A 24,427-nucleotide genomic window follows, 5' to 3' on the forward strand; every position below is an offset into this window, starting at 1 on the left:
TTAATATCAATTGTGAAGAACCAAACTAATATACTAAAATCCTCAAGACCTAATGAAATGCGTCAAGTTAGGCTATTAAACTTTTTGGATTGCAATGGGATGTCCCATCTCAACTGTTCATGCTTGTGTGGCCCACCTAAGGATAATGACCAAACAAAGCATGATGTGGAAGATGGTTGGAGTGGATGTTATCAACATGTCATGGTGGCCCCATACAGCTGGTATGCAATTTTGCACTTTATTATTTCCACAATAGAAGTAGACATCTCTTTTATTAGAGACTTCAACAGTAGCCGGTGATCCATAATCCCATTCTCTCCTTACAAAATTATCAAAATTCAAAACTCTCTCTCTCCTCTCTTTTCTTCTATTCTCTCCTGCGGAAAGTCCATTCTCAGATCCCAAGAAAGGGTTTCACAGAGAACAAGAAAACTGCCTGCTTTACATCCAAAACCCTACAGACATACACTGAAACATCTGTGTATGTGTGGTCCTCAACCCTAACTTTTCCTTTTCCCTATTCACAATTCCTCTTCTTTTCTCTTCCTTCTTTGCTCCCCATCATTTCTACTCTCCTCCTCACTCCTTTGAGAGAGAGAGAGAGAGAGAGAGAGAGAGAGAGAGAAATTCAAGAAATGCAGCAAGAACATGGGCTTGGGATGGGCATGGGATTGATGGGTGGTGGTGGTGCGGGTCCCATGTTGAGGCCCATCGACGAGATTGCATCGTCAGAGCAGCAACGACAATTAAAGGCTGAGATCGTTAGCCACCCGCTCTGCGAACAGCTGCTAGCTGCCCACGTCGGCTGCCTCCGCGTCGCCACACCGATGGACCATCTCCCTCTCATTGATGCCCAGCTCGCTCAGTCGCATCATCTCATCCGTTCATACCAATCTCAACACCATCAGATGATCCTCTCCCCTCACGAGAAGCAAGATCTTGACAACTTCCTGGTAAGCATCGAAACCCAGGTTTTGGATTCTCTGGAAAAGATTTCTATTGATAAGGAATTGATATTTTCATACTTGAAACCTTTCTACGACCAAAAGTAGGAAAAGGGGGCGCATTCTGTAAAAAGAGAGGTTCTAAATATCATTTTTATTATCTTAATATCATTCTCATCAATATTAATATCTACTCCCACTCTACCCTTTTTCCATTTTTGGGAATTCAATTATTTCTAATTTCACCATTCCAATTAACAAATGGAAAATTGGTGTAAGAAAATAATCATGACGGGTGTAAATATCATCTCTCATATTATTATTATTTATTAATTAATTAATTAAGGTAATGATATTTTGATCCTTGGTTTTGATACATATACCCCATGCAGCACACTTCAATGTTAGGCCTGCACTTTATCAAAAGCAAAAAAGGGGTGTATTTATAAAAAATAAGGGGGAGTAATTGTAAATAGAGTCTTACTGATTATTATCTTTTTTTTTTTTTTTTGGGTAGACACAATATCTAGTGGTGCTGTGTTCGTTCAAAGAACAGCTTCAGCAGCACGTCCGAGTGCATGCTGTTGAGGCCGTCATGGCCTGCCGCGAGATTGAACAGTCCTTCCAAGCTCTCACCGGTACTCTCTCTCTCTCTCTCTCTCTCTCTCTCTCTCTCTCTCTCAACTACTCATTTCATTTTTCTTGTTTTTTATTTTTTTGATTGTTAGATTGCTTGTGGTGAGAGATAACAATAAGATTTGATCAGTTGGGTTTTGTTGGAGATGTGGTGTTTGGCTTTGCTTTGATTTTATGTTTGATGATGGACAAATGGGCTTATTGTAAATATGGTTTTTATCATCGGAGGTGGGTGGAGTTGGGCCCACTACAGATAGTTTTATTGTTAGGAGAGGTTAGTTAGTTAGGTGGGTGGTGGAAATAGATAAGAGTGATAATACCAGTCATATGGTTCTGGTTCTTTTCTAGAATACTTTCCTTTTGCCCTCTTTGCTTTATGAGAGGTGCTGTATAATCTATCTCCGTTTGGATGCATAATTCAATTGAATTGCAATTTTTGGTCGTAAAAAGGAAACCCCAAAAAAAAAAAAAAAAAAAAAGGAAAAAAAAAAAAGAAAAAAGAAAAAAGAGGAAAGAGAGTTTGGGCTACCTTCATTCTGAATACTAGAAAAATCACCCATATTGGTTGTTCCTCCTAAACAGCCAGAGAATTCAGAATTTTTCTTGTGCATCCAAACGCAGCATAATACTGATTTTTTTTTTTTTTTTTTTTCAATATTAGATATTGTTTTGATAGGCTTCCTTTTCAATGGGAGGTGGAGAAGCCGACCTTACAAGCAAGCTTGGTGAATGTATGTTGTAGTTTTCAAGCTAAGAAACTTACCATAGTAAGTTATATATATAGCCATGAAATTGATGGGATTAGTTGTACTAAGTTGCACATAACATTATTTCGATTGACAGAGATTTTAATTTTTATAAAAATTCTTTTAATAATGGATGAAATTTTCCATTATTATTATTATTATTTATATATTTTTTCTTGCGTTTCTTTTAAGTCTGAAATTTTAAATTTCGCCTTCATTATAGGGAATTATGTACACCTACCTTTATTGAAAGATACAACCTAACTTTCCAACTTATGGTATTATATAGTAGAATATGTACTATTATATTGCTAGAAGCAGAAAGAAAGGGTGTATCTATCATTTAATAGCAGTTTTTTTTTTTTTTTTGTACTGCATAATAATTTATTAAGTCAATTTTAAATAATTAATTATAACTTTGAACTTCAAATCTTTTTTGGGTAGAACGGCTGTTGCTTGCAACTGTGATAATATTGCATTACATGTTTTGTTAAAATAAATAAATTTTCAAATTATAGATATTGATGATTGTAAATTGCATACAGACAATTCAATAACTATAATAGCCAAAACTGGAAGTGCTGTATCCAAGATTTTGTGGCAGATATTGAGGTGGAGATTGAAGGCGAAAAGTGGAAACACAATATGGAATGTATTTATCCAAAAATGATATTATCTCAAATGTATAAACATGATAATCATATTTGAATGAGGTTTGGGGAGGTCTTCAGAGATGATTCTCAACCACGTGAGAGGAGAAAATAATACATACAATCTTGGTGAGCTTGATTTTCCAGAGAGGGAGAAAATTAGGAAGGATTTTTGGATTAGAGATTGATGATTCACCTAGGTCATGTACCTAAATTTATAGGATTTAAGTCTGCAAATTCCTAATTGCTTCAATGCAGAAACTCCCAAATTGATGGCAGCTGTTGGTGTCATGACTTACCATATCTATTAATAGCAAGTGTTATTCTTCCAATGTTCATTGATAGCAACTATGTTACAATGGTTCCTCTTAAATGAAAAATTAAGCCTTTGCTCTAATGAGATTTCTTAGACTAGTATTTTCCCCAAGAGATAACATATATATGTATGTATGTATGTATGTATGTATGTATGTATGGGAATGCTTACCTGCACCTTTTCTCAACAAAACTCATGAGAACTTTTTTTAGAACTCATCTGCCATGATATGAGTGCAAAATCTAAACCATCCATGTGATGCAGCCCCCATGAAACCCTTGGGGCTTGACTTTCACCCAAATCCAAAACTTTGGTAGGCCACGACAAATGGAAACAGTCTCTTCCCTCTCTCTCTCTCTCTCTCTCTCTCTCCATGGTCCATCAAAGTTTTGGATAAGAGTAAAAGTTGGGACTGAGAGATTTCATGGGGTGTTGCATCATATGGATTGTGTAAATTTTGGGCTCGTAACATGGGAGATAAGTTCTAAAAAAGTTCTCGCAAGTTCTGGTGAGAATTGGTGCATAGGTAAGCATTCCTCTCTCTCTCTCTCTCTCTCTCTGTGTGTGTATATATATATATATATATAAAATTAGTGGGTCATCGTAATCAACAATTGCTTGTCCTTGATTATTCATTTGATTATTCTCTTAAGCACATTTGATTCCATATATATGTAGATATGCACAAATCCAATGCATCAATAGGAGGCATACATACACTTTTGTGGTTGAATAGATTTGACTTTGCAAACTTGATCAATAAAGGCCCATTTGAAAATAGTAATATATCTTATATATGAATCAAATTTTAAAAACATTTGCACCAAAATTTGACTATCCATTCAATCGTATTCCTTAAATAAGTTACGTGTGCATCATTAGTACTTTGTAATCATCTATGATATTTCTCTAACCCATCTATGTAATCCATTCTTGACTTGGCTCCTTCCCACCATCCTTTCGATACAGTCTAACCTATGCACATTGCCTTGAAAATGCACACAAAGTAATGCCACCATTTAGCAATCTTGCCATATGCATAATCATTTGTGGGTATTCTTGATCACTTATATATTAATTTTCCATCTCAGCAATCCATACACTTGCACTATTTAGTCAGGCACGAAGTCAATTGAACCAATCTTAGTGTTTGCTCATCTTGGGTACCCCATTGATCAACCATAGGTACATCTCAACGTCCATCTTGTCATGCACTACTTCAAATTGTGCACATCTACTCAATGGTCTACACTATGCGAGAAGCGGACCAAGCTTTAAATCAATGATCATCGTCAACGCCTCCTTGTCAGACACACTAAGGATAATGCATATACATTGTCATTATATGCATAAAACAATCACATCCACTTGTTAACTTAATACATTAGATAAAACTCAATAATACAATGAATATAATCATACATATGTGTCAATATTAGTTTGATGGACCACAAATAACCTAGCTGGGGTGAAATCACATCAAATGATAGGAAGTGCCAATCTATGTAATGAGAACTTTGGGAAACTAATAACACTCTACGTTCAATCATCTTATTTTGAAAATATTGCAGGGGGTTCGTACATGAATTTGTAAAAAATTTCATTATATTTTGATGTATTTTGAAAGGCTTTGAAGTAATTTTTCGAAGTTATTGATTTTTTTTTCTTTTTTCCTATTTGTGCATGTCATCATTTTCCTAGACTAAAAGTTTTCTATTTAGAATTTAATTAATCGGTCATAACTATATTACAATAATATGAATGACTCACTATTCACATGATTTCTGAGTCATAATCATAAGATTACTTAAGAATGCTAATATTCTCATTATCACATAAATGAGAAATAAGAGAAGATTGACAAAATACAAGGTTGAACTTTTGAAAAGCTCATGGCTATCTTCGTACCTGTAATTACCAAAGCTTTTTCTCATATAAGATATGGATTTGAAAAAACTACACGTCACAGCTCACATCCAGAGCCACAATTCAAGGTACTTGAATGGGCACGTACGATATAATGCAGGTATCACAGGTATCTCATAACAAAAAGCCTGGACCTGATTTGGGTAGGTACGGAGGGGCATCTTTCACTGACCCAGCATCACATGGGGATGACTTGTACTACACTCTTTTAACTTCAGATCACTACCACATGGCCCACAGTTCTAGATGTGTTAACCTTATCTGATTATCTGACCATCAGGTTGGTGGATATTTATGGGACAGTTATAAATAAAAAATATCCAATGGCCCAGTTCAACGGACTGATGTTTGGGAATCAGAATTCAGGATTTGTTCAAACAATGTGATTTTTTAGGACAATGGAGGGCCAGGATGAGAGGTTTACAATTTCAGAGTGCCCGAGTGACTAATCACTCACTATTTCAAATAGGAACCTCTTACTTATCTTCCACATTACATTACAGATGACAATTATTCATTTGAGGACTGGTCACCAAACGTCAAGGTCCCACAACTTTGGGGTAGTGTACCATTTCTTCTATAAATGTGCAATTTCTCTAGGGCATCAGCACCGTGGAAATGGTAGACCCCACCATGAGGATCAGCAGGCACAAAAATCAGGCTGGTCCGCTCATCCGGTGGGATTCATCATCGGAATCAATGGGCGAGCGATGATCTAACTCGATACATGTGTGTGGCCTACCTAGCAAGCGGATCAGCTGAATTTGAGAGGGTGATCTTCATGATGGGGCCTACCATGTTCATGGTACTGATCATTTCCTACACAAATGGGATGTTGGTGGATTGGATGGTATGGTACCATGTTGCTTGTTTGTGATCAGTTCCCTATTCATTTACCTGCATACTAGGGCTACATTTGGTAGATGCAGTAGATTAGACAATGCTTGCAGTCTAATCAAGGAGCTTTCTCTGTTCTTTTTCTTTTTGGCACGTCTAATCAAATGAGCATTTTATCTGCAATTAATACATTTTACCTTTTTTTTGCCTCCTAGATCAAACGGCTAGGGTTGCTCCACCAATTGACTTTTTTTTTAAAATTTTTTTTTAAAGTCACATTCACTGTAGATCTGATGAACGAGCGGCCTGAATCTCATATTGGAATGCCACCTGTACATGTGCCTTTGGTGGCACAGGATCAGCTCCAATGATTAAACATATGAAGCTTACGTTACTTTCTCCAAATTTCCCACACACCCTTAGCTTGGCGGACAAAACACATAATGACGTAGGGATGGACTCGATTAGGTCGATTACCCTCTTCTTGGGAAAATTACTGCACGGAGTCTCTCGGGACTCATAGATATCTCGAGGAAAAATAAATAATTTTAATAAATTTTAATAAATTTAAAAATAAATTGGTTGTTGATAATTAAAATGAATTTACAATCCTTTACATAGTAAAATCAAACCTAGGAAGAAGTCTTGGAATCAAACTCTTAACTCAAACTCTCTAAAAATGTGACTTACTATGGATAATAAACTTACTATTTATAGATAGTCATAATTTCTATTAGACTTTATGGTTTTCAGCCAAAATTTATAATTGTCCAGTTTGGCTTAACCATACTATTCTCCTAATTTTTCTAAGCCCTTTTCATGTTGGGCACGACTCCTAAGGCTCAAAGTATTAAGAGTTATGATCGAACTAAAACTTATTATAAATAGTAAAAATGAAATTAAAATGAACTTTTGATTGTCGATCCAATGGAGAATATCACAAATTTGGTATGAGCAACCTGGCATAGAAGGGTTGGTTGGCTAAAGTAGCTTCTCCTATGCCAAAATCATATATGGTACGTAGAATAACTTATTCCGGTTTGTGAAATACGCCTACTTTAGGGTTTTGACGGTCTTGATCACTTTTGCCTCCGATCGGGCCTTCTCTGGTCCATCTTAGCCATGGAAGTGTTCGCAACCTGGCCGCTCTACATCATATAATAACCCACTAATAGTAAACATAAAATATCTTAATAAATGATATAAAAAAAATATCGATTAAAAATCTATTCCCTAAGGGCCTGTTTGGCCACCTACATTAGGTGAGATTAAGCTGGATGGAATTGAAAAAGTAGCAATAAATGCATGTGTAAGGTATTGTCTTTGGATTGGGTGTATCCCATGCTTTTTAATGGCATGTTTGGAAGATATGGAACTAACTTCTATCCCGCGGGATTGGGGCCATATCCTGTTTGGGAAAGAGAGGATTGCAAAAATCCGGCCGGTCAATTTGTCGCGGTAACAAAGCCAAAGTGGGAGAGAGAGGGAATAGAGATACTCTGAGAGATTATGAATATCTGTACGCATGCACACCGTGATGAATCACCTTCCGTCGTAGCTGTTCCCTCAATCCAAAATGTCCGAACCTTGTCTACGGCAGGGATGATGGCTCCGACGGAATTTTGAGAATTTGGATTTTGAATTTGGACTGTTGAACTTTTAATTTTTAACCATTCGTTTGATGGGTGCGATTGGATAGTATTGGAGACTTGTTCTCTGTCATTTTTTGAATTATGCCCCTATTCGACTTGACAGCATGGCCCACTCAATTGGACAGTTTAGGTTGGGGTTAATGCATAGTAGTTCCAAGAGTATAACGGCTTGTGCATGGTTACGTGAGCCATGGTGGGCCAGGTTATACAAATCAGTCCTTTGAGAATAAATAAATACAAACGTCGATCCAATGCATTACATCTCGGGTGCTTATATTGAGACACTTGGAGGGTCAGATCATCAACGTGGGCCGTCCATCCACTCCATTCCGTACTGGCCTCCATTCCAAAATCACACTACTGTGATGGTCATGATCTTCACTATCTCATCAATGGATTGCAAAATAGACGGTCAGAATCAGTTAGAACTTAGATGTCCTGCCTTGTCAAATAGCAGAAGCTCCATGCTCCCGAAAGTTGCACCGATTGCACAATCCTTGCTATCCAACCATCGAGTTGGACCATTCACCCCGTCCAGATCACTCTTTATGGGCCACCTTACAACATACGGTGCAGATCAAGGTAGTTGAATCATCTGATCAATGATCTGAAAATCAGGCGCTCCATAGCAAAAATGGGGCAGGACAAAGGAAATCAGGCTTGTCAACGAGCTGAATTCTATTCAAAATGGTGAGAAAATGTTAATTGTAATTCTATGTATGGAAATTAAAAAGACCTAATAGAGAGTACTGTCGTCCAAATTAAAAGTTGCAATACATAACATTTAAGACCATGTAGATAGCATCAATGAAGTTCCTACAATTTGATCACAACATACAATGCAAAAATAAGAACTTTGATCGAAACGAAAAGGAAAAAAAAGGTCGTCCCAACGGGCGGATTTAAGTCATCTGTGGATGTACCCTCTGAAACCGTTGTTGGCGTCTCAAATGTCATATTCAAGTCTTCAGTTGATGTACATTGTGTAACCGTTGTTGACGTCTGACGTTGAGGTTGGGTTGAGATGTCCGAGTTCGGAGTCCGGATATTTATGTAGGAATCTATGTCGGCAAGGGCAGACGTCTCCATTGTTTGTCTCTGGCCTGATCTAATTGTTGTACGGGACCTCAAAAAATTCTCTCATTCCTTCGTCGCATCCTCCAAACATGTGAATGAGCGATGATTATTGTCGCGAAATCCTTCGACCTGCAAGCGTGCTTCCTCCCACGAAGTATATATGTCAGGCCGACGACCTCAAAAAATTCTCCCATTCCTTCGTCGGATCCATCTGTCACGCGTTCACAGGAACAAAAATGTTAAATCGAATTGGTACCCACTTTATATCGTCCTGACTTACTCAGTACGTCCTTTCGTACTGAGTACACTTAGTTGGGCCCACCATCAGTGTATTGTCTTATCCACTCCGTCCATCATTTTTTTCAGATCATTTTAATGGTTGAGACAAAAAATGAGGTATATATAAATCTCAATTGGACCATACCATAGGGAATAATGATTTCCACCGTTGAAACCTTTCTATGGCCTACATGTATGTTTTTTTATCATAAAACCTATTGATAATATCACAAAGACATTGATTAAGTGAAAACACAAATATCAGATTGATACAAAACTTCTGTGGTCCCCAAGAAATTATCAATGGTAGATGTTCAATTCACACTGTTTCTGATGGTGTGGTCGATTTGAGCTTCGGAAAATTTTTAGTTTTATGGGTAATGATCTAAAATTATCTTCTAAAATGTATGGACGGAGTAGATGTAATCACATACAGCACTAGGGGCCCACGTTCATGTGTCGTACCCAAATGGACGTCACTCTTTATGCACGGCAGCGTAAGCGGTCTAGCCTGTGGTGAATACGAAGCGTCGCTTACGGGATTGCAAAACCTTTCCTGTTGACACGAGGTATTGGCGGGAGACCCGATGTTCAATATCCCGGGATGAAATATGGTTTCCAAACAGGAATGTACGGTGGATATGGCAGGCGGCGGAGTGCAATCCCACTGAATCCCACCTAATGCAGGTGGCCAAATGGGCCCTAAGGGTTTTGAGAAGGCATCATGATGTATCATCGAAGGATTGAAATAGTTTAATCTAAAGATTTGTGGTTTTTAATTTTTGGTTATCCCCCCTTCAAGGTGAGGCCCATCATACAAACTATTTAGAGCATAAGACTAAGTCCTACCATATTCTATGTTAATATGTGGGATATAGTCTACCAAATGTCTACCTATTTGGTAGAGGCTTGAAAATGGGTTCATCTCATTTTAGTTAATCATAACTTCGTTACAGAGATGATATCATCTCTAATACATAATTGTGATTAATTGAATGAAATTATATATTATATATTATAATCTCTAATATGTAATTAGGATTAACTAAAATGAAATTTAACTCATTTTTAAGCTTACCAAATAAGACTGAAGAAACTATGTGATAAGTGATCAAGTTGATGCACCCTTAAAATATGTTATTTCAAAAAGAACTCCAGTAGGTATCAATGTATGCAAGATTATTATTTTTCATGTATCATCTTGGCTATATTTGAAACTTGTGGTACATTGTGATATAAAACCCCTCTACATTTTTATTTTTTACACACGCACTCACACCCCACACACACCCATGCATTCACACACTAAAATGGGATTTCACCACAATGGGTACTCGAATCCATGATCTCATGTTGAAACTCTCACGAGTCTACTACCACCGAGGCATGAGTAAGGACCCAAAACCCCTCTACATATGTTGTTCTTACAATCATGCCAGTAGAAGAGTCATATTTTAACAACATAATGCATAAATGTCCAGAGCTAACTTCTTTCATTATTATTATTATTATTATTATTATTATTTGTAGTTGATTGTATCCCCGAAAAGATAAGCCACTTAAATTGACATGGTTGTAATGACGAGTTCTCGTAGAAGCTTTTTAAAACTTTTTTTTTCACAGCACCAGAACTATTTTCCATCCATGTCAAAGGCAACAAAATGAGTAGTCTAAAAAATCAATTTGTTGTGACAGATGTCTTGTACTTTACATAACAGTGCAGAGGGAGTTATATATATATATATATAAAGCCCATTACAGGGTATAAATATTTTTTATGGGAGTCAAATTAGGGTTCCATAAGAGAAACTTTTTTGAATTTTGGGTGTTAGAAAGTTTAAAGGCTCATGAATGGGTCTGGCTCACCTAGTTAGTAAATCAGCTTGATTTTCAAGAAAGGTGATCTTCATTGCGGGGCTCACAATCTTCTTGGAAGAAGAGATTAGAACATAAGATTCAAACCATTTTCCATAGCAACTTCATGGTTGGCTTTACAGTTTTCATAATACCAATTTCATACACAAGTAGCATGTTGGAGGGAAAGATGGTATAGCCTTGCCTATATCTGATCACTACTCAAATATTGTTAGGATTTTAAGAGAACTAGATTAGAACATAAGACTAAAACCTTTAAGATCAAAGTCATAAAATTTCACAATAATGGATCTTAAAAAGGGATTTTTATATATCTCTACCTCATTTATATTGTATCTACATCCCGGTACCTAATTAAATTGACTCTTTTAAAGCTACCTCATTAATTATAGTTTATTTCATCATAGTACCTTCCATTAATTAAGTGGCATTTTTTCCACAAATAACAAAAAAACCCCTTATATATAAAAATTCTTATTTTTGTAACTGACAAAAATAGTCATTCCATAAACTGGTGAGTATACGCTAGACAACATATCCAACGAAGCTACCCCATCGTAAAAGTGGGATGCCCAAAAATCAAGATTTCCATCCATCAGATGAGCCGCTACATAAATTTGGAGATTTTAATTTGGGTGCCGGTTCAATGCTTTCTTTTTTTTTTTAATGGATTTAATTAGGTACCGGGATGTAAATACTGATTTAATAACACAATAACAAGGTGGTGCCCTTTATCATTAGTAGAGGTTGATTGAATTAGGTACCGGGATATAAATACTGATTTAATAAGGTAAGCAATACATAAAATTTCTATTTTAAAATAAATGAATAAACAAAGTTTGTATTTCTTAACAACCATTTAATAACCCACTACTTTCATGAGGACGGGTTTTACACATCATTTTCGTTGATGTGCCCTCCCAAAGCTTTTAAAGGAACCTAGGACAGTCCACCCATCAATCTGGACTGTCCATTTTATCCCATACTACTATTAGTGGCCACCATGGAACATTCTCCTCCATCATGGCATTGTACCGGCCTATTTTTTGGGATAACTAGTTTTAGGATTTTGTATTTTCTTACTAGGGTGAAATTTTGGTTGGTCAGGTCGGTGGGGTTGAGGATCAACCTAAGCCCAACCTAATCTAGAGAGGAATAAGCTGAGGTCCAACCTAGCCCTATGTTGGGGACTGGAAGTACACAAAAATGAATCAAGTACGGTAATCCTATTGCACCAAGAAAGCATAATGCAAACACTCCGAATTTTAATGTGGAAAAACCCTTTTAGGAAAAAACCATGGCACAAAGTTAAAAACAACACCCTAAACTTAAACCAAACCCAAACTCAGGTATTAAATACTCACACACATATGGTCTTGCCAAATCTAATGGAACCCCTATTAACATATAAAATCAAGCATTTCGCCATCAAATAATCTGTTTAAAAATAATAGTTATAACTATCTAAATTACACAAGCAAGATAAAGCTAACAACCTTTGCTCTTAAACATAAAATAAGAATAAAATAAAAAAACAGACAAAAACCAAACCCAAACTCAGGTATTAAATACTCACACACATATGGTCTTGCCAAATCTAATGGAACCCCTATTAACATATAAAATCAAGCATTTCGCCATCAAATAATCTGTTTAAAAATAATAGTTATAACTATCTAAATTACACAAGCAAGATAAAGCTAACAACCTTTGCTCTTAAACATAAAATAAGAATAAAATAAAAAAACAGACAAAATCTCAGCTTTAGGCCCCTCATCAGCTCCAATCATGAACACCTTTTGCTACGTAGGAAGAGTTATGACCATCAATCATATGTAGCATGGAGTCTACAACATGGACAGTATCATGAACTCTATTTTCCATGCAAGTCATGAACATATTAATCATAACTAACATGTACATATACTACATATAAAGTCAGGTTTGAGTAATTGGTGGGGTTAGCACGAGATTTGTAGTGAATCACAAACATGTACTCATGCAGGTATGATATTCACTTAGCCTGCCTTCATTAAGCTTCTTTTAGGCATTGAGAAAGTGGATGTCCTCATGATATAAGTATAATGCAAATTTCATTTGTATTAAGTACTGACACCAAAATCAAAGGGGTTGGATTATAGTGTAGGCTTCAATGTAATATGTAGTGACACCAAAATCGAAGGGCTTGTTATCATTGAGTTTCTCATTAAGGAAGGCTACTGGCTATACTCTTTAGCCTAAGACGACTCAATACCTATGTGAAATGCATCACATTCTACATCAAATACTTTATTAATACTTGACAAGATAGTCACGGGTACCATAATTAGCTTTTTCTTAATTGAGTTGAAATTCTTTTGGGTTTCTCATATCTAAGCAAAGTCTTTGGCCCTTATGAAATCGATCATGAGGGCAAGTTCTTAATGAACCATCGATAAAACGATGCTAGGCTGTGAAAGCTCTAGTTCTGTGACCAATTCTGTGGTTGGCCAATCCATGATTGCTTTGATTTTTTCCTTGTCAACCTTAATGCCTTGTGGGTTCTAACCCATGGATTAGTGGTAGAAAGACTACGTTTCAACACTGAGGTCATGGATTCGAGTACCCATGTGGTGTCTGTGTGTAAAAAAACAAAAAAAGAACGAACTTGATGCTGTTGCAAAAGGATGGCTTAAATCTTGTTTTCTCTGCACTGCTCGACCGGTCGTAGCTCGCTCGACTCAAAGTCCAACAAGGTTGTATTTGGGATCTTCGGGTCTCTCGACCAGTCAAGGGTCGGCTTGACAGGTCGAGGGGGTCCCTCGACCAATCGAAGCCCTCCTTCGACCAGTCGAGGGTTACGCAGATTCTGCGCGGACTGCGTAAATTCGATGCGGTTTCGCAGAGGTGCGGAAGAAGAGTTTCTTAAACTATAAATAGGTATCCCTAGGGCTATTCTAAGAGATTTTAAGGCTTTCTAAAAGTTTTTCAAGGGTTCTTAAAAGGGTTTTAGGGTTATCAAAGAGTGTAGAAAGGGTGAGATTCGAGGTTGTTTGAATCGGGTAAGTCTTTTCTCTTTGTAATTGACACCGTCTGTCTGCCGTTTGGATAGTTTAAAAACTAGTCGCCGCTATCTTGTAGAAGTCCGTCACCGAGGCGATGGTCACGCCTACATTCTGGAGTGAATGAATGGTGTGGACCATCTAAATACATGATGTGGTGGCCCACTGCTACATCCCGTGGACGGATGTACGTGAAAGAAAATAGAGAAACTCCATCTCTGTTTAGGAAATCAGGCGGGCGTGGGTCAAACGCAATCAAACTGCGTGTTTGGCGTGAGTGCACATCCAGTGCGTACTCTCTCTCCCACAAATGGGTCCCACCTTGATGCATGTAATAAATCCGCTCCGTCCATATCTTTTCTCACAATATTTAAACGGTTGGGACCAAAAATGGAGCATATCCATACATCAGGTGGGCCCGAATTCAATATTTTATGGGCTGATTTGTCCGTTGGGCTACTCTACCTAGATCCAATGGCTTATTTTTGACATGTACGGTTAATTTATGGTCCCCAGGCCATGTATGAATTTTCAAGCCGAACAGATGGTGAGAACCTTGTGATCTTGCATTCTGGACCAATTTCGAGCCACTTGAGCTTCAGTTTCTCGATTTTCTCAGATCTCTGGCGTGTAAATCCGTCGATCTTGGTCCCCTAGAGTCTGTCCCTTGACTTGGTGAATTCTGAGCATTAAATCTGTGCTTTAAGCATCCTGTTTTAGTCTAAGCTTGTAAAGTCACCTTGCAACACAAACACGTTTAAAATAGGCCATTAAACAGTACCATGTTCGTAAATACAGGTAATAATTAGCTTCTAATATGTAATATTTGACCCTCAACATTAATTTATGCTTTCATAGTGGAATTCTGTCACTTTGTGCCATAGTTTTTTCTCGAAAGAGTTTTCCACGTTAAATCTATGTGTTCTCTTGTCATTACTTGGTTCTATTGAATTGCTATCCTAGATCTAGATTTGTGTTATTTCGCAATACAAATTCCCAACAAGTGGTATCATAGCAATCGTTGGGGCACAGATCTAAATCTGAGGGATTAGCATTAATGGGAAGTACTAGGTATGAGATTAAGAAGTACTCAGGGAAAAATAATTTTGAGTTATGGAAGATCAAGATGATCAGTTCCTTAATCAAGCAAGACGAAGATGGTGCTCTTGAGGAGCGAAAGTCTACTATAACTGATGATGATTGGAATACTCTTGATAAGAAGGCCTTATCATCGATTCATTTATGTCTCATGGATGAGGTTCTCTATAATGTCATGAGGGAGAAAAATGCGAGTTATAGGTGAAGTTAGAGGATGTCTATGCGAAAAAATCATCTGAAAATCGCCTACACTTAAAGCGGCAGTAGTATAACTTCAAGATGATAAATGGTGGAGATCTGGAGGCTCACATCAGCAACTTTAATAAATTGATTTACAAATTGCTGGATATAGAAGAAATAATGAAAGATGAATAATAAGCATGTATGTTGCTGAATTCTCTTCTGACGTCGTATGAATCATTAAAGGACACAATGTGCACTACGAATAAAAACTTGAGTGTTGACACTGTAATCTCAGCCCTTCAAGGAAAGGCTATGAGAAAGCTTAACATCGACATGGGGATATCTTCTGATGTACTGCTTACAAGGGGTAGAAATTTTAAACAAGGTACAGGTTCTTCAGGTTCTATATCCAAATACAAGGGCAAGGGCAAAGGAAATGTAAAAGTGCTGGAACTGTAGGATGGAAGGACATGTGAAGAAGGATTGTGAAAATTCTAAATCTAAGAGAGAAGATTCTGAGGCTTTGTATAGAGAGGCCAATGCTGCCACGTCAGATGCATTAAATAGAGGTGATGGTGATGTTTTGTCTATGTTTACGATTAGACGACCATACAATGATCGTAAGGACAAGTGAATTATAGACACATGGGCATCTTTTCACATGACTCCTCATCAGAGTTGGTTCACCAGTTACAGGGAGTGCGATGGTGGACAGGTATATATGAGCAATGACATTGCTTGTAATGTTGTGGCTGTTGGTTCGGTACGCATCAAGATGGTTGATAGGATGGAGTGTACCTTGACTGATGTCAGGCACGTTCCTGATTAGATTTGTGATTGGCGCAGGTTGGCACATGCGATCTTGAACTGGAAGGATGGATGTGGAGTCTGTAATTCTGTATGGAAAATTGAAAGAGTAGATCTACATGAACAACCAGAGCGGTTTGAAGTTAAAGGGGTTGAGAAAAAGAGTTTGTAGGAGGTCATGGTACGACATGTTGCCTAGGTAGTGGTATAAAGTTTGATTCATTCATGGTGAGTCAGGAATTATATGCTAATGGCATGTAGATCGCCAATTATGACATGTCTAAAATCAAGGTACTGAAGACTCGGTTAAGTGGGACATTCATGATGAAGGATCGGGGGGCTGCAAAGATGATTTTCAGCGTTGAGACTAGAAGAGGAGTAGGCTTTGGTTATCTCAAGCAGAATACCTTGGGTAGCTATTGATCAAGTATGTGATGGACCACGCAAAGCCAGAGAGCGTTCTCTACGCGTCTCTCCTTAAGTTTTTTTCAGTACATGCCCCAAAAACAGATGAAGAAAAGCAGGATATTTCTCATGAGCCTTATTCGAATACGGTTTAGCAGTGCATGCCATGGTTTGTACTAGACCGGTTATTTCACAGGTTATCGGTGTTATGAGCGAATACCCTGGCAAGCAATATTGGGTAGTAGTGAGATGGTAAGAAGACTACGTCTTTCCTTTTGACGAGACATGAGTAAAGTTGGAAGGGTATGTGGATTCAGATTACACAGGCAGTGTGAATTCTAGGAAGTCAACTTCAGGTTACTCGTTTGTATTAACAGGTGGAGCAATTAGTTAGATGTCTATATTATCCGACAGGTGCTTGAGGAAGGAGGCGTAACTCTGGAGAAGATTCATACCAGTGAGAATCCGGAAGACATGATCACTAAGGTCGTTCCTATAGAGAAGTTCAAGTTTTATGCAACTTCTCTGGGCTTGGCGATGGCGAAAAAGAAGGATGGAGTATACATGAAAAGCTATAATGTAATGCAGAGATAAGAGGAGGTCAAGGAGCTACACGATTAAATATTGAAGACATGGTGGAGATTGTTGCAAAAGGATGTCATAAATCTTGTTTTCTCCGCATTACTCGACCAGTCGAAAGGCCTGCTCGACCGGTCGTAACTGGCTCAACTCAAAGTCCAGCAAGGTTGTATTTGGGATCTCCGGGTCACTCGACCAGTCGAGGGTCAGGCTCGACCGGTCGAGAGGGTCCCTCGACCAGTCAAAGCCCTCCTTTGACCAGTTGAAGGTTACACAGATTTTGCGCGGACTGCGTAAATTTGAGGCGGTTTTGCAGAGGTGCAGAAGATGAGTTTCTTAAACTATAAATATGGGCCCTTAAGGCTATTCTAAGAGATTATAAGGCTTTTTAAAAGTTTCCAAGTGTTCCTAAAAGGGTTTTAGGGTTATCAAAGGGTATAGCAAGGGTGAGATTCGAGGTTGTTTAAATCGGGTAAGTCCTTTCTCTTTGTAATTTATGTTTTCATAGTGGAATTCTATCGCTTTGTGCCATGTTTTTTCCCCGAAAGGGTTTTCAACGTTAAATCTATGTGTTGTCTTGTGATTACTTAGTGCCATTGGATTGCCATCCTAGATCTAAATCTATGTGATTCTGAAGCACCTATCCCAAACAGACACTTTGTCATAAAATGACATAGTATAAAATAGCTACATTGTCGATCATAAACGCACACTTCTTAAAATTGATATAAAGCTATTATCTTTACAAAGCTTGTAACACTTATTGCACATGCTTAGTAAACTCATGATTAAAAGAACAAAAAATATAAGAATATCACCAAAATAAGTAACCATTAATTTTTTAATAAAAGAACCTCAAAACTTGATTCATGAGCCCTATGAAGGTTCTTTGTGCAATTGACAACCAAATAGCATAATAAGCCATTCATAAAGGACATTTAGGTTTTAAAAGTGATTTTTTATTTGTCACCCAATTTGATAGTATCCACTCCTAAGGTCAATTTTGTAAAAATCTTTATATCATGTAACATATCCAATATGTCATCTAGTTAAGAAATTAGAAAGCAAGAAAGTATGAATGGAGGGCAGAGCCCAAAGAGACCATTGGTCCTACTCCTTATGCTAGTTGTAGTACCAAGTTGGCATAATGAATCCCTTTTCACCATTCCTTTCAAATAATGTCTTCCATTTTCTAAATATGATACACACACACACACACACACACACACACACATTGCTTAATTTTTTGAACAAAAAAGCTAGCTATGGTTAGGTTAGCAAACTCCTTTTAAAAAAATAATTGTATTACCTTGCTCCAATCCATAAACCCTTCTCTTCTTGCTCTTCTTCCAAACCTAAACCCTAACCTTATCCTCTCCCAAACTAGGGGAAACATGGTTTTGTTTTAGTGATCAACAGTCAGTTATGACGGCTTTCACACACTTCCATATTGTACATGATGGTTTTTTTACTGAATGTAGAAAGCTGAAACAGGGAGGGACGTGATGAGGTCAATCATAGTCTTCCTCAGGGGATAACTACTCTGAATCCACGAAGTTCTATGGACTCCTCATAGAGCTTCCTCAAATCCAATAGGGATAAAAGCATGAAAAATTCTTAATAAATTCAAAATAATTTGATCAATGATATAAAATAAAAAAGAAAAAAGAAGAAGAAGAAATTACAACTCTTTAGATAAGGTTCTCAAACCTAGGACGAAGATTTAAACTTGATTCGAACTCAACACCTTAAAAATGTGACTAACTATAAATAGTAAACTTACAATTTATAGTTCTCCTAATTTTTCTATGCTCGATCTTTTCATGTTAGGCACGACTTCTACAATTCAAAGGATCAAAAGTTACACTCCAACTAAAACTTACTATTTATAGTAAAAACAAAAATAAACAGGACTTTTGATCGTTGATCCGATGGAATCTTGAAAATCCGACATGGGCAACCCAACATAGCAGGGTAGGTAGGCTTAAGTAGGTTCTACTACCCCAAAATCATATATAATATGTCAGAAAACTCATCCTCATTTGTGAGATATGACTGATTTAAGGTCTTGATGGTCCAGATCGTTTCTGCCACCAATCAGACATTCTTTGGTCCATCTTTGCCACGAAAGTGTCTGGACCCGCTCTACATCAAAAGTTTAAAGTGTTTTTTTTTTTTTTTAAAAAAAAAAAAAAAAAAAAAAAAAAAACACATGAGGGAGAAAAGGAGAGTATTGTTGGCCTTTGAGGCAAGAGGCACAATGTTATATGTCTAATCCTCTTCTTTCTTCCAAGCAAGAAATGTTCGACTTTCACATACAACACTTCCATTCCTGCCAACATATCACTTATGTAGAACATCCAACCCATCTAAAATGTGGTTAAGACAATAAAGATCATTAGGGGTGAAAACCATGATGGTCCACTCTCTACGCCAGCTACTCTGGAAAAATCAAGGGGCATGCAGCTCATGGTCTGACTAAATGGTCTAGTACTGCCTAGATAATTAGTGGACTGGTCCATTTTTTGTCCAGATAATCTTTATGATGCAGCCCACCTTTATATGCTGCACCATTGACCCTTGATGGGCAAGAAAGTGTTGTGTGTGAAAGTTCACATACAACGGTGCATGTGAACATGTTTGATTGGAACTACATTGGGTTTCTATTCCTAAGTATTCCAACCTCAGTTCCAAGTTGGAAATCCTCTTTTGGTAGGATTAATCTTTCAGCAGGGTGTTGAGATCCGATAGCCCCACATGCACGACACATGCTTACTGGCATGCGTGCGGGACATCTAAGCAATGCATAAGTTGGCACCCAAGGTGAAGACCAATGTATGAAAAGTAAAGCTGGTCCAATCATAGGTGGGCCACCCTACCAATAATTGACAGCTTAATAAAACTGCTGAACTCACATTCCACACACAGACCTATCACATTTATCCACAAGATCTTCGTGATCCAATCATATATATATATATATATATAGGAAAACCAAGCATGACAGACAATCAGGCCCAAGCCCAGTTCATGGACCCCACATTTAAACCCAATTCCAGCCCATGACAGCTTGTTAGAAAGCCCGACAGGCCAGCTTAGCCCATTGATGGCCTTGCTAGGGAGTGGAGCCAAGGTTGAAGCTTGGGTTGGGCTCAACCCGCAACCTGACTATTCAGTAAGGTTGTCTTTAAGTTGGGTCGGCCTCTTGCTACTAGCCCCCAACCAAACCCTAGGTTGGGTTGGGCTTTGGATTGAGGCTATCTAGGTTTAACCTTATATGTAGTACATATGCATATGAGTCATGACTAACTGACATAGGGAAGGGTGTGAAGAGATAATGATGGAAATGACCGTCTTCCTCAAGTGATAAAAATCTTGAATACACAAGAAAAAGAAAATTTAAAATTTTTTTAATTAATAATTGTATAATTGTGTCTCAATTATACCGTTAGTAAAGAAAAAATAAACCACAATTCATAATGATAAAAATAGAAAAATTCTAACTCTAATAAAAGTTCTAATTCTAGTAAAACTCTTCTAAAGCCTAATTTCTAAAAGTAAAATTTTCAAATAAACTTTTGTTAGAAGAGTTCTAGCATGATTAGAAATTATTAAATAATAAAAATAAAAATAAAATAAAAAAAGAAAAAAGAAAATCTAAAACTCTAAAAATAAGGAAATACTAAAAAAATGAAATGATTAAAAATAGTAATTTTTCCTAAAATTTCATTTTTGAGTTAAAAGTGTGTGTTTTCTTGAGAAATGGATAAACGCCACCCACCTCATGGGTCAATTCACCCTACATGGCCCGTCACAGTAAAGATTGGTATGTTGTGTTCCATAGCAATACCTAGATCAAAAGTTGACGCCAATTTACAGTTCACCTTCTTTTGGCCCAACCATGCTAGGAATGTATTTGTGCCATGTCCTACATCACTAACGTACATGATATAAATATAAAATCATACTTGTATAAAAAGTAAGGTGCAGAGCTAGAATTGTCGATGCTAAAGATTAAGTTGGTGATAGCTTATGACTCCTTGCATGGAAAATAAGAATCATGATTGGATTTCACTTGGGTCCAAATGCTCAATAGTTTAACGAATACTTGCTTTTACTAGTGTTATTTCAGTAATTATAAGTGTTAATCTAAAAATGCTATTGTTTGTTAGATGTTTGATTTTATGTATTAGAATTTATTACTTCTAAATGCTAATTAACCTGACCTAAGCCATTTAACATGATCTGAATTGCATTAGGGTTAAGTATTCAATACCTCACATTGGGCTTGTGTTAGGTTAGACATCAGGCCTACTCTTGAGGTTAGGTTGGGGTTGGCTCGATCATCAACCCAACCCAACCTACATGAGTTGCACCCCATGGACCAATGAATGAATCCAAGTATTCCAACCCAATTCATAATGTGAATGGATGAAGGTCTTTCAGAAAACACCATATCTTAATGCCAGGAGGGTATGGGCTAGAGATTAGAGAATGTGTGAGCCATGTTCAAAGCAATAACTTGAACTTCCAATTTCTATTTCTTACTTGAAATTAAGACAATCGGCCGGCGGAGTGATTAATGTGAAAACCCATTATGCTTAACCTGTTTTAGGAGTTAGCCTCGGCGAAGGAACAGGTGCGACGATGTCCGATGATGAAGATGAATTGCAGATGGATTGTGCATTAGATATCGGCTCAGATGGAAACGACATGATGGGATTTGGCCCACTGATTCCGACGGAATCGGAGCGATCATTGATGGAAAGAGTTAGGCATGAACTGAAGATTGAATTGAAACAGGTGATGTTCTTGTGTGATTACTGGAAACTGGAATGCTACTTGAAAGCACCCATCTGCATAAGCCAAAGAAAGTGTCCTATACGTGCCATTGCTGAATTTGTGTCGGATCCTAGCCGTTTGTCAGGTGTTCCTGGCATTGAATATACCATAGGCCCAAAAATCAGGCTGATAAAAGGCCATATTGTGTAAAGAAGCAGATGGACTGTAAGAGCCTGATTTTTTGTCCAGGGGACATTTCAATACGGGGCCCACCCGAAGTGGAGTCCTCATCTTATACCAAATGCCATCATAATAACTCAATGGAGGCTATTCGGCAATGTGGCATGTGTGTGCAAGATCTAGGCCATTCAACAAGCAGGCCCCTCTGAATGTACCATGGCCTAAAATTCATGGCAGTAAATTCATCAGATGGGCCATACGTGTGTAAAAGAAGCACTTGGTTAGACAAGAATAACAATAGACAACATTTGAAGAACACATACCTCTACAAATGGAATATTCATCATGAAGCCCTTGTGATGAACGGCCTAGATCGCACATTTTGGGTGCTTCTAAGTACCCTTACTCGTCTTATACTGAATGTGTTCGTCAGAACTCAATGGCTGGATGATCAGCATTTTAAACATGGACACCTTGAATTCTATACAGGGATTTAAATCAAGAATTGAAGATGTAAGGGAGGAGATACTGAGAAAGAGAAGGGCCGGAAAGTTGCCTGGCGACACGACATCGGTCTTGAAGAACTGGTGGCAACAACATTCAAAATGGCCATACCCAACAGTAAGAAGCTGCATCTATACCATCCAATTCTTTCTTAACATCATCATCTGTAATGTTATCAGACATAAGACTGCCCCACCATTGTATGTCTGGCCCACCTCAGCGATCGCAACCATTCATCTAGTGAGCCCTATTGTGGTCGTATGATTTGTTTACTGAGTATAAACTGGCCATTTTTGTGCCATGGTCGGACACCATGGATCATCTGATCGGTGTGATATTTGAATCATCAGTAATTCATGGTCAGGTTTACAGGATGAAAGGTTCTGATCGCTGCACCCCACATTTGTTAATCTTTGCTCCCTTCTTGAGATTCTACTATCTTCTACATTTTGGATATACAGAACGATGAGTTGAATTCGATCATGTGGACAGTCTGATCAATCGATCTGGACTGTCCATATAGTCTAACACACTCTTCATGGGGTACCATGCAAGAAATACACTGACCAGACAATCATATTCATTTGTTCTCTGGTCTACTGACTCGAAATGTTACATAGAATTATGAATTATGGTGTTTGGGTACTCAGCATTTTTCTCAATTCATTGTTCCCCAAGCGTCCAATGTCCTGTGTTTGGACATCCAACTGAATTGAATTGCAATACTTCGATTGACAAAAATTCAGTAAGCTTATTGCAATTTCTAGCATCCACAGTGTCGTCCTCGAATTACAATCATGTTCCTCTCATGTCCATCTTGAAATTACCATGATTGTGATTTGTAGCCTAGTCCGTCAGTGCAAATATATAGGTTGGTAATTACAATTTGGTCATATTGCAATTTTTTTCAATAGTGCGTCCAAATGGAAAATGAGACTAACCTCTATATAATGTAATTTGCAGGAAGAAGACAAGGCGAAACTAGTCGAGGAGACGGGTTTGCAGCTAAAACAAATCAATAACTGGTTTATCAACCAAAGAAAGCGAAACTGGCACAGCAATTCTCAATCCATGACGGCTTTAAAGTCAAAGCGCAAACGGTAGATCGATATTTCTCATTTCTTTCCACACATTGAATGAGAAATCAGAGGTGTACATTTTGCAGGTAGTAGATGTTGTATAAGTACAAGGATGAATGATTCGAGCCAAACATCGAAACAACCCATCTGGCCTTGTCTGAAATATCGAAATTTCAGCTTGAATATAGAAAATGTAATGAGGAATGTTACTTGCAGACGCGCAGCTGCTGCTGCTAAACCCAGATGCTACACCATGTGCAAGATCAGGCCAGTCTCGTCATCAGGTGGGGCATGCATGTATGCCGAATATGGACCATTGGTTCGACCTTTTCGACTGTCATTTCTTGTATGAATATGTGGTTTTGATGAGCAGAATTTCATATTTGTTGGGCCAGGGCATATTAATCATGTGGTCCACTTGATGAAGAGCTTGAATTCGTGCACGTTTGCCATGTTGGCATGTCTGGGGACTAGAGATGCATGTCTGCAAATCGCATTCCTTGAATGTAATATATGTGCTTACATTGTCATATGTATTCAGGTTTCTGTATAAAGATTTTAGGTCACTGAATATAGTCCATAGATCATCATGTCCACAAATGGTTCTCTTTTTTTAATGGTCTCTATCATCCTGAAATAGAATATTAAGCTAAAACTCAGAAAAAAGATCCATTCCAATGATGTAAATTCCAAACTACCACTGTTTAGAAACTGAATTGAGTACTTGATATGAACTAACCGAGTTACTTGACTCAGTGACGACTCGGATCGAAAGAGAGGATCAATACAGTTTCATCCAGACACCAAAAAGAAAAAGAGAAAAAAAAAAAC

General features: G+C 37.7%; 1 protein-coding gene across 1 annotated transcript; it reads left to right on the forward strand.

The window, feature by feature from the left end:
- The first annotated feature begins 272 nt into the window (after positions 1-272).
- On the forward strand, positions 273-24,196 carry LOC131249078 (homeobox protein HD1-like). Its single transcript, XM_058249643.1, has 5 exons — positions 273-953; positions 1,462-1,582; positions 21,667-21,854; positions 22,503-22,634; positions 23,481-24,196. The coding sequence occupies exons 1-5, from the start codon at positions 636-638 to the stop codon at positions 23,619-23,621; spliced, it is 900 nt and encodes a 299-aa protein (XP_058105626.1). The 5' UTR covers positions 273-635; the 3' UTR covers positions 23,622-24,196.
- Positions 24,197-24,427: the final 231 nt, after the last annotated feature.

The sequence above is a fragment of the Magnolia sinica genome, chromosome 6, assembly GCF_029962835.1.
Source record: "Magnolia sinica isolate HGM2019 chromosome 6, MsV1, whole genome shotgun sequence".
NCBI classification, from domain to species: Eukaryota; Viridiplantae; Streptophyta; class Magnoliopsida; order Magnoliales; family Magnoliaceae; genus Magnolia; species Magnolia sinica.